This window comes from Brugia malayi (genome assembly GCF_000002995.4).
Source record: "Brugia malayi strain FR3 genome assembly, contig: Bm_v4_Chr1_scaffold_001, whole genome shotgun sequence".
In the NCBI taxonomy this organism is placed as follows: domain Eukaryota; kingdom Metazoa; phylum Nematoda; class Chromadorea; order Rhabditida; family Onchocercidae; genus Brugia; species Brugia malayi.
The window spans coordinates 7,559,326-7,570,657 of NW_025062475.1; the positions used below are offsets into that span (position 1 = coordinate 7,559,326).

The 11,332-nt window shown below is 32.4% G+C and overlaps 2 protein-coding genes across 2 annotated transcripts; one reads left to right on the forward strand and one right to left on the reverse strand.

The window, feature by feature from the left end:
* Positions 1 to 506: 506 nt before the first annotated feature.
* Bm3892 (Uncharacterized protein) lies at positions 507 to 2,473 on the reverse strand (the record flags this gene model as incomplete). Its single annotated transcript, XM_001900297.2, has 6 exons — positions 507 to 995; positions 1,100 to 1,191; positions 1,440 to 1,654; positions 1,745 to 1,824; positions 2,036 to 2,167; positions 2,444 to 2,473. 6 exons carry the CDS (start codon positions 2,471 to 2,473, stop codon positions 507 to 509), a joined length of 1,038 nt encoding a protein of 345 aa, XP_001900332.1.
* A 5,029-nt stretch (positions 2,474 to 7,502) lies between these two features.
* Positions 7,503 to 11,056, forward strand: Bma-bre-3 (Uncharacterized protein; the record flags this gene model as incomplete). The annotated part of the gene is made up of 10 exons (XM_001900296.2): positions 7,503 to 7,648; positions 8,036 to 8,237; positions 8,513 to 8,649; positions 8,776 to 8,902; positions 9,154 to 9,269; positions 9,410 to 9,500; positions 9,650 to 9,764; positions 9,943 to 10,058; positions 10,250 to 10,434; positions 10,897 to 11,056. The coding sequence occupies 10 exons, from the start codon at positions 7,503 to 7,505 to the stop codon at positions 11,054 to 11,056; spliced, it is 1,395 nt and encodes a 464-aa protein (XP_001900331.2).
* Between the last annotated feature and the right edge of the window lie 276 nt (positions 11,057 to 11,332).

Genomic DNA, 11,332 nt, shown 5'->3' on the forward strand with positions numbered 1-11,332 from the left:
TGTCACTAAGAGTTTATAGGTCTTTTCAAAAGTTCAATTCCTAAGAAACTGTACTTATTTCTTGAGCAATACTTTAAGCTCCGCTAGAACTCAACTGTGATTTAGTTAACATTAATTTTACCCTCTCAGAAAGCATCGAATTTCTTTGCATTTGGTTAAAAAACTGAAGTGAATTTTACTTCGCTGATCAAAATCTTCTCAGTTCTTTGCTTTCCCCAGAATTTATCCTTAGGTTTAAGGTACACTACTTTTACAATCAACTTAAAACCAAGTTGACTGTAAAAGTTAAAAGCTCAAAATCCATTACTTCTTTATATTAGTTTCTTTCATCAAGACAACTAATTCAGCTGCGCCAGTTTCTGCAAGGATGAAAACTCTCCTCCATACAACTGTTTCTACTCTGTTTACTTTTCATTCCTTACTTAAAGTAAAACTAACCAGTTCCTTTGGGTTTAAAATGCCAAAAATCTATTTCTGAATAAGTGTTTATCGCAGTTTTATAAGAATTAATCACTACTAGAATCACTACAGTAATCAGCCAAGCCTTGAAGGGCAGACAATGTTGATGTTGGTGAAATAGGTTGTGATTCCCTATTATGTGTTTCAAATTGTTTTGACGTGGAATGTTCTTGTGAATTTTCAGGACTGTTAGTTGCATCTTGAATTTCTGTTTTTATAATCACCGGCTTATTTTTTTTCATTTGTTTCTTAACAGCAACAATTCTTGATAAAAGTTCCCTTTGCGATGTTCGTTTATGTGCCACCATAACACCTTGTCTTGGTGGACCTGGTCTCAGATTCATTACGTCAGTAGACGAACAGCTTGGTTTTTGGTCTTCATCCACAGGCTCATGCTTTATTTCTAATTTCGCATGAACTGATGAATCCATATTTTTGTTTTCATCGTCCAGTATTCGTTTAATAATTTTGCCGTCTTCCGTTCTTCCGTATAATTTCTGGATGAATTTTTCATCTTCTTCCTGCAGCCGTAAAGCCTGGAACAAAATCACCTTACCTAAAAATGTTACGACAGGGAATGCATAAATATGTCATTGCTAGCGTCAAAATAACTCGATTAATGAATATAAATCCAACTCACTTCTGCTTGAGTTCCGTCTAAATTTTGAAAGTACTGGTCTGGGCCAAACGTTTCATGTCGCCGATTTGTCTCTTGTAATTCCTCTAATTTACCTGAAAATTAACCATTTTTAGTTCACAAGAAGTAATAGTTTGTATTAGTAATGCATTTCTATCAACGATAATGACCAACCACAATTTGTTTGAGAAGCAGTGTACTTCTTTTAATAATTTAGTATGCGCGGTCAAGTGAAGTATCAATAACAGAGCACTCAAAAGATCAACAGTTATTAATGGAAAGTGGAAAAGGTACTTATTAGAGTATCACAGTAAATATCATCGGTATTAATTCCTTTATTTACCTAATGCTTCCATTTCGGCTCGGCTCATTTTTGTTCTTTTTTCAAGCATTTTCATGGGGTCCTTCTTTTCTTCCTCCTCTTTCGTTTCTTTTGCTTTTTCCTCCTGCTGATACAACTTGAAGGCTTCGAAAAGACGAGTTGCTCCATGCTCTTGCTGATAGTCACAATTTTCCAAATCCGTCTTAAATGTTATTTCGGCTAAACAGTTTGGACATCTGTAAGGTCGCAATATGTAGGTCACAGATTTTGGAACAAAAGGAATTTGAGAAACTAAATAGAAAATGAAGTCACTCAGAAGAACGAACCGAAAATAAAACCGGAAGATTTTCAGCCCCAAATAAGTTTCACCTTCCGCTGTCTCACGTCTCATGTTAAACTTTTTCCCCTGAAATTGAGTGAAAATTAAAAAACTTCAAAAGTAGAGTTACAATTCTTATATTCCGTTCTCTTTATGTTGCTTTACACAGTACCTGTGCTCTTTATTCACAGAGCTTAGCGGTCATGTAGAATTAAATGAAGATCGACTTGTGCTTCCAATTCACATGATTATCATCGAAAAAAAATCACAAAGAGACTTGAGAATGGAACAAATGTACCTTATATATGTATTCATGGCAAGTGTCACATTGCATATTATAAGGAGCCATAACACGCTGTACAAACTGTCTATTACGCTGTCCTTTAGCTCTTGGGATTTTCGAGGGGTCAAAGTCCGGCGGATAATACTTCTGCAAAATTTTACTTCTTTGAAACGACAAACTTATACATAAATGATTCAGTGTTTCACGACCTGGTAAAGTAGCTCATTTGTATATATCATTTTAAATTTATAGAGTTACTGCTAGATTTCCTTAATCGCGCTTATCCTTTTTCTTTGTTCTAAACGAAAAATATGGCAATAGCAACATGGAGAAATCTTTGTACTGGTCTCATTGAAGGGCCTTGTTACATATAGATTTGATTATAAAATGAAGTCTAAAATTAAATTACAGTGCAAAACTAACCTGGAAAACCTTCCGTTCAGTGCCCGTCATGTCCAATTAATTATTCAGTCCTCACACATGCATTTATCACAAACGAAAATAGACAAAAGCATATCCGAATGGCGGTCCGTTAAATAAACGAACCCTCCAAATGATACAGGCTTTTTCACAGGATAGTTCGTCCCTTCACCGGAGCTTCCATGTTTCAAATAGGGTCGCAGTTGAATGTAGTGGCAAAATAGTTATACTGAAAGAGAGCAAAGGGGAAAGAACAATAAGTTTTAGGGACCATTAATTTTAAGGTTGGAAAGTCCTTAATATTAATGAGAAGAATTTACAAACTAACAAGTAGTAATAAAATAATTGGAAACTGAATACAATGTATTTAACAGTCAAAATAAATTTAAATATTGGTCAACCTGATGAATGGTCACTTGCAGTAGTAATCTCATTCAAAAAGTTTCTTGTCATCGAAGTTGATGCTGTAGCTGGAGAACTGTATTAATTAATGCTCATTGTGTCCTTTAAGTAATGACAGTACTGACCTGAATTAAAAAATAACCACCTATAAAAGAAAGTTAACATTACAGAACAAAGCTATTTGAAAAGATTTCGAGTTTTTTTAGGAATGAGTGTGATCAATTACGATCGGAGCTATTGAAGAATACAAATAGATTACTTTAAATTTTTCGCATTGTCAGAAAACCACTGGTTAGCGAACTTCGTGACTTCCGAATTATACGAAAAAAAGCTTTGCAAAAGTATCTTTTCCATATCTGTATAGAGCAGTAATTATCACTTTTAAAAAGAATATCAACAATTGGCATAAGTGGTTATGCAAATGATTACAGGACTTGTTAGAATTGTTGGAGCAATTTGTTGGAGCATTCCATGATTGTGTACAAATCTGTTATTTAAAATTCTTTGTTATCATTTCTATTGAATGGTAAAACTGAAACATCATGAGTCTGCCGACCTAACGTTTGTTTAGCATATTTTACTTTTAGAATGTAGCTTTTCTACTGCTATAGTGAGTTCTAGGTTCCATTATTAAATTAAAAAAGTGTGTAAAAAAAATAATAACAATAAACATTCTAAATAAATGTGGATGAAATGCAGAACAGAGATGTTAATTGAATGCGCTGTTGAGGAATTATCAACCTGGTAGACAGTGTAATAATTTTTTAAATCGTTAAACTCAATTCATGAAGCGAATACTTTCAGCGTTCCTTGTTATCAATTTATATGTTTATAAGTTCTAAGGTAGACTTCGCTTATTGTATAATAATGAAATCCTGAAATAAAATTAAGTTAATATAAAATTCCATTGCTTAGCAGCTGTTAGTTTACAGTTACCGATGTCATTTTAAATAAATCAACTAGTAAAATCGTATATGAATATTTGTTATACTGCATAATTATTAAATTAAAAAAGTGTGTAAAAAAATAAAAAATAATTCGTATAAGGAAGGTACGAAGGAAAAAATATGGGGAAGAAAAAAGAAAACCTGATCAAGTCATTCAGTTCCCATAATCACGAAAACTCTTTATCATTTGATCACAAATGATCACTTAAGTACAGAGTTGAAAAAACCACAAAATATACAACAGATTTATTGAAATTAAAAAGAATTCGAAACCCTAAGCAATATCTTTTTTTCTTACATGATAAATGATTTAACATATAATTGGCTGTATTATTAAATCATTAATATATTATCCTTTCCAAATCTTAATATAGTTTACTCTCAAATTGCTTTCAACCAGCAGATTCTGTTAATTACCTTGAATTTAGTCCAAAAAAATCAAGTTACAAATTATTTTAGAGCTATTCTGCTATGACATGCGCAATTATCTTAGAAATAATAATAAAAATACAAAAAATTGAAACTTTGAAGTTTGCATAATATGTAAATACGCTTAAAAAATTGTTTATAAATTTAATAACATTTTATAATTATGGATACATTCGTTTTTTACTTGTAGTGTTGTAAAGGGGCAGCTAGGAGTGCATTTGGAAAAGAATCAGAAACAGTTTGTTATCAAATAACCTAAAGAAATAGGCGATACGATCAAATTGTATTATTGCCGTTGGCAACCAACAAATCATTTCCCTTTTTTATTGGACGATTTCTTTTAGTTTGGTTTCATTGCCCTTTTTTCCCGAAGTGATTTTATTTTCAATATAGAAATCTTTCCTTTAATTTTTAACTTGGTTAGATTCTTTTAATTCCCACACTATTTTAAGAGGTTATTTTTGCTATTTCACTGACTACTCACCCACTGGATGAATGTTATCAGGCAGAATCCCCAGTTCGAAATGCATCATACCAAATATTTAATAATTTTGGCCTCAGAAAAGAGATATTTTCACTAGAATGACACTAACTTCTGAATAAAATCCAGTTGTTGGCTAATTTCATGCTTCACAACATTGAATAAATTTTGAAGTTCTTAATTTCGAGCCATATCCATTCGGATAGATAAAATCTATTCAAAGCAAGTTTGCCGAACAATATTGCTTACAGTACCATTTTATTTACTTCTCTTAGTTATTACGCAATATGAATGGAAATCAAGCTCCATTCTAAATCAGTTGTTCTAAAAACTAAATTAATCAAATCTAAGCAGCGAGAATCACAACAGTGGTGTGACACATTATCACGCAACGCACGCAAAATGAGACCGGTTTTTATCCTTCGCATTGCTCTTCTTCACAATGTTTTCTTGGTGCTCCTCTTCACCGCCCTGTAAACGTTTTATTTACATTATTAATATATTCTGCGAATATTTGAATAGAATATTGGATAGTACATTAATTTCTGAGATGATATCCGTATAAAGACACGTGCACGTGAAGGTTTTGGATAGTTCCATATCTTTTATAGCACTTATGTCATCAACTATATCCTATTTCTTCCCTATCATAAGTAGAAAATGTTTTACTCAAATGGATTGAAATAAAAACCGATGGCTAATTAAAATGCGACTAAGACACGCAATGCAATATATAGCTGTGTATTGTAATAACTTGTGAAATTTCCAATACCGAAAGTAGTCACGAGAATAACATTTTTCCAAGACACAGAATTATACTGCTAACATTTGTTTTTCTCAATTTCGAAATATTGAGCTCATTTCTATCGCTCAAATCACTAAAACGTTACGCCCATAAATCGTAAATCTTTTTGCTCGCTTAAATAAGTTGAGAGTCATTTTGAAAGTCTCAATTTACATAAGGCAAATTTCCTGCACGATGGGATGAACTTACTGCAATGACTGTACGAATCAAAAATTTTAGTTTATGTTAAAGCGTTCTTTTGAAAACATATGAGTAGAATGACTCATAAAGACCATAAGAAAATTATCGCTTCAGAAACTGTAGAACACATTGGTTGAACAATGTCTTACTCTAACGTCAATCTTTCTTCTCAATTCATCAATCTTTCTTATCAATTCTCAATTCGTCAATCTGCTTTTTCAATTTCACACAATGACGACACAAAGTATACTCCTCATACAAATACATAAACCGGTAGTGGATATGAGGGGGGGAAATCTTAATGGTAAAATTTCCATTATATGATTGATGTTCTTTTAGTCGCTTTTATAGAACATCTGTAAATTTTTGTGATTCAATTTGATAACGGGAATTTTAAGCGTCCTATGAACTCCACAAGAGCCCAATGATGCTTTGTTGTAGTAAAATACGATGAACACTCTTTCCTGCCTATAAAAGCACACCTGAAGAACCCAGTGATAGGAGATGCCCATCACGCTTTCTTATGATAAAATACAGTTTGTTGGGAGAATAATTTCACTTAGCAGCCGTGTTTTTAGAGAGCAAAGGTTTTGGTGTGTTCTTTTTTTTAAATTGAATGGTTTTCAATTAATCTGTTAATGAAGAGGTCGGGTATGGAATATTACACTGTTTACTATAGTATAATAATAAATAATAACAATTTAACATTACGAAATATTATGGCTCATCAGATAAGTTAATAATGGAGCAGACGGATGGACCATAGTGGACAAGATATGATACCGATCACGGACACGTAGTAGGTTAGTATATATCATTAAACTGATTGAAGTGGAATGGTAAGGTTGAACAAAGGAAGAAATGTAAATAGAATGGACAGCTATAGTTCATCGATCCGTTATCGCCCACTCATTCCATTTTTGACAACTCTGTCCTCATTTTATCAATTTATCGTGCGATCGGCGAAACCAGTACTACAACTGATAATAGTTTGGCTTGGGCGTACTGTTTTATAGTTATATACATATTCTTAATTTGCATCCCCTGATGACATCAGCATAAAGCACACTGAATAATAGACTTCGAATGTTCAGCAAGCCGAAATGTTTGTTAAATATTTAAAAATATGATAAGATAAAAAAAAGTATAATGCTTGACGGCTTTTACTTCAGTCTCTTCATCAAGATAGTTTGATGCAATAGATGGGCAATTCTTATATTCCACATAACATTTCAGTCATTTTCCACCTGTCATTATTGTTCGGTCATCTAATCAGTGAAATGTTTTATCTCATAGTATGTATTTAAAAGTGTGACTCAGGATTGAAAAAAAAAAAAAAAAAAAAAGTGAAACATAATTTGATTCTGTTCATTCCGCTTTTGAAATTTCCTGTCATTTAATTATTTTTCTTTTTAAAAATATTTTCATTGAGTATACATACCATATTATTTTTCAGTAGGAGACTGTGTAACATCGTTACCATCGAAGGTTACGATACTTTTGTCAATCATAGATATTACAAAGCTATTGATTTTGTATGCTTCCTTAGTTTTATAAATAGAAGAAAGCTTAAAAGGTTAACCTGTTCTCTCTTACCGTTCTTATTTTGAGAAATTTCAACTGTTGAATTATGCAAATTTAGCTACTATTGCGATTTTTTTACCTTTTAGGTAAAAAGATGGATGTCACTTTTGTGTACTGTGAGGATTCGTTATTTAAGAAGTAATATTTAAGAAGTGAATTCCAGAAAGTCGGTACTGATCAGTGTGATCGGTCCCGGTAGGGATTGGTGGTGGACGTTGTTTTTACAAGACAACGATGAATATTAACGCAGAAATGAAGCATGTTATCCATGTAGCTTCCTTCTTCTGTTGGCTTGTACTGTTCGAAGTCATATGTGGTACCATACCTCTTTTTTCACAAACCCGAAGCAGATATATCTCAACTGCATCGCTTATTGACAGGTTTATTTCTAATATTTTATGAAATATTTTCATTCACGTTAAGGTGTAAAGCGAGAAGACTTTAACTATCTTTGTATTTTAAACATTTCAGCCTTACAGAATCTTTGTATCATTCAAGTGTGAACATTTGATTTTAGTGGATAATCTGGAAGAGTGCTGGAAATTTTTGAGGTTATAAATTTTGTTAGAATGAGATGAAATTTTTTATCGTGAGATAAATGTTTTATCTTTTTTCGTTCCAGTTTCTCTCGTCTAATTCGTACTTTTAAGATCTTACCTTCAGGCCACTTTATGAAGAAATATGGCTATTTTTGAATGGATAGCTTTTTGTTAGATAATTAATTGCTTTACGATGCACATCTAAATTATATATGGTTGGATATTTAGGTACGGGTATTTTGGTACACTTATTCTTTATATCATACGTGTTGCATCGCTACTAGTTTTACCTCAGTGCATATTTAACATGCTTGGTTTGGTGCTATTCAATGGCTTCCGGGAAAAGGTCAGATTGAAGGCTGCACCGTTGCTAGCTCCACTGGTTTGTTTTCGAGTCGTAACTCGCGGTGACTACCCTGAACTTGTAAAGGTATCATTTCTTATTTCGAGGAAATTCTTTGCTGATTTATTTATTATGTTTTGTTTTGATACTTTAAACAGCTATAATTTCATATCTTTATTTTCTAACAGTGTTATCACAAATGAGCATTTTGTTGCATTCAGTTCAATGTAAGAGTCATATCGATGGACTGCTAACACTTGTTTTATCACAGTGTCCTGCTATTCATAAGAATTTAATAAGTTCAAAACTAAAACAAAATAAACCTGTTCCTGTGGAACTTCTAATGTTCGGAAATTTTTCAGCAAAATGTAAATTACAATATGACGAAATGTCGGGAAGTCGGAATGGAGAATTTTTTTTTTGAAGTGGTGACGGATAAGGCGATCTGTTTGCCAGGCAAACCCCGTCTTCGGGAAGTTATTGTTCCAAGCGCTTATAGGTATATTTTTAAAATTTCCTTGAATGGACTCAGATGAGTCATTGCTTGCCCTGTCAGATTAGAGTTAATTAAACAATTAAGATAATGTTTTGCTGTGCTAGTTACTTTATGATTTGTCTGCCTTAGAACAAAAAGTGGAGCTCAATTCAAGTCACGCGCCTTGCAGTACTGTTTGGAAGACGGTGTCAATATCCTTCAAGATGATAACTGGATTGTACATCTTGATGAAGAAACTTTATTAACGAATAATTCTGTTCGTTTTTTTGTTTATTATTTTTACATTTACTGTTTTTTTTAGGCCTAGTTTATGGTTGATTCTTTTCGAAGAAATAATAGTCGCTTTTTATTTATTGATGAGGGAAATTTTCCCTTTAACTGAATGTAGTTTAATTAATTAATCATATAGTAAGAAATGAATGCTTTGGGTTCTTTTCAATAATCTAATGACATAATCGTATGACATTAATATGATTGTATCTTTGACTTATTAAATGGGTTTTTAAGATCTGTGGCATATTAAACTTCTGTGAGGATGGAAAACATCAGTTTGGTCAAGGAGTAATTACTTATGCAAATGGTGATATAGTTAATTGGATTACAACTTTATCAGATTCCTTCCGGTTCATTCTTTTTTTTATTCAAAAATTGTTATATTCCGGCTTCACATTTTTTCAGCTTTCTTTTTTGCTCATATCCTTGAACTAAAATTGATTTTTTGCTAGTAGAGATTCTGTTTAATTTATCAGTAATTCTATTATAGCGTAGCAGATGATATGGGCAAATTACGCTTTCAGTTCAGATTCTTCCATAAACCACTTTTCGGTTGGAAAGGTTCATTCGTCGTCACCCAGGTAAGCATTTAGCTGTTAGAAGTTTGAGTTCATCTGGAAGATACCAAACTTCACAGATGGATTACGGATCTGTTTTTCCGTAATTTTTGCTAATACGGAAATCACTCTTGTTGTTTGGTACCATGCCCTGTCTTCTAAATTAAATGTAGGTTGGAGCTGAACGCAGTGTATCATTTGATCATGGCCGTGAAGGTTCAATAGCCGAAGATTGTTTTTTTAGTATGATTGCATTCAGAGATGGATATACATTTGATTTTATTGAAGGTATGCGGCGTATTTTCTTTTTTTTTTTTTTTTTTTCTTGAAATAGTTTAATTCCATCGTTTTATATTTTGCAATTGTTAGAGTAATATAACAGTCGATACACTAGTTAGTGGTTTTGTCAAAATAAATTAGCTATTGATTTCGGTTTATCATTTTCTTGATGCACAATTGTTATTAGGCGAAATGCTTGAAAAAAGTCCTTTTACTTTTTGGGACTTTTTACAACAACGAAAGCGATGGCTCCAAGGTATCTTTTTGACAGTACATGCTAAACAAATCCCAACGAGGAATAAAGTAAGTATTCTACGTTTTCGGCAAGTGTCCTACTTTTTCAGTCATATCTTAGTGATATCGGGGGAAGGGTTATCACATTGATTTTTTAACATTTCTGGAAGCCTTCTAGAACATTGCATCAAACGAAAAACAGCAAATATAAGGTAAGGGATTCTGTTCACAGCTATGAAGTTAATATATATTGTTTGCAGATATTATTAGGATTGTCTTTCTATGCATGGGCATCGATGCCAGTAACCACTATGCAAATGTATCTCTTTCATGCATTTCCACTTCCGCCTTGCTTTATATTTGATTTTTTGGTTGCATTTGTTGCGGCCGTTAATCTCTACATGTACATTTATGGTGTACTCAAGAGCTTTTCTCACAAATACAGGTTTGTTCGTCATCACTTTCATATGAATTCAAATTTCAGATACTTTAATCTTTACCAAAATGATCAGACCTTTCCACTTTGTTATTATAAATTTTCTAATAGCAAAGCTATATTTCGTTCAGAGTTCTTAAAAATTTATTTTCCATTCCATATTTATATGTCTTTTTTGTCTGCTAATAAATAATAAAAAGCAAGCAAAACCAATAACATTTTTATTGTAGTTCGATCTGGAAATGAGTTGATTTCTTCAAAAATGATCAAAATTTAAGTATAGAAGCTTTTAGAACCGTAGGATTTTCTTCAAAAAAAATCTCAATATTTCTACCTTTTTTTCTTTTTTTTTTTTTTTTTTTTGAAGTACATTTGATTTATTTGTTTTGGGAAGGATAGGTTATTAGTTCCTGTGGGAATCAACGAAAATATTATTGTAAATTCTTTTGAGGATTTCAAGAAAAATTGCAGGCATAGTCCAGGTCGATTGTGCTTGTATATGGTTGGTGCGCTACTAACGATACCATTTAATATATGTATAGAGAATATAGCAGTAATATGGGGAATGCTTGGAAACAAGAATGGCTTCTATGTTGTGAAAAAGGATGAAAGAATGATTTCAGTGTTGTGACGAACATACTGCACAGTCGTCTTGCTGGTAGTATAGAGTAAGGGATTGTAAAACTAAACCCCTTACCATTTATTCTTATTACCGTTAACACTGATATTAACGTTTAAAGAAAGAAATGCCTGAAGTTAGTATAGAGTAAGAGATGCTTACTGCATTGCTGTAAATTAGGAATTACGATTGGAATTGATAGATTTTAAAGATTTAAATTGGAGATTTAATACTTTATTACTTGGCAATAACTAATTTTAATTGCCTACTGTTTAAAAGGAAAGATGA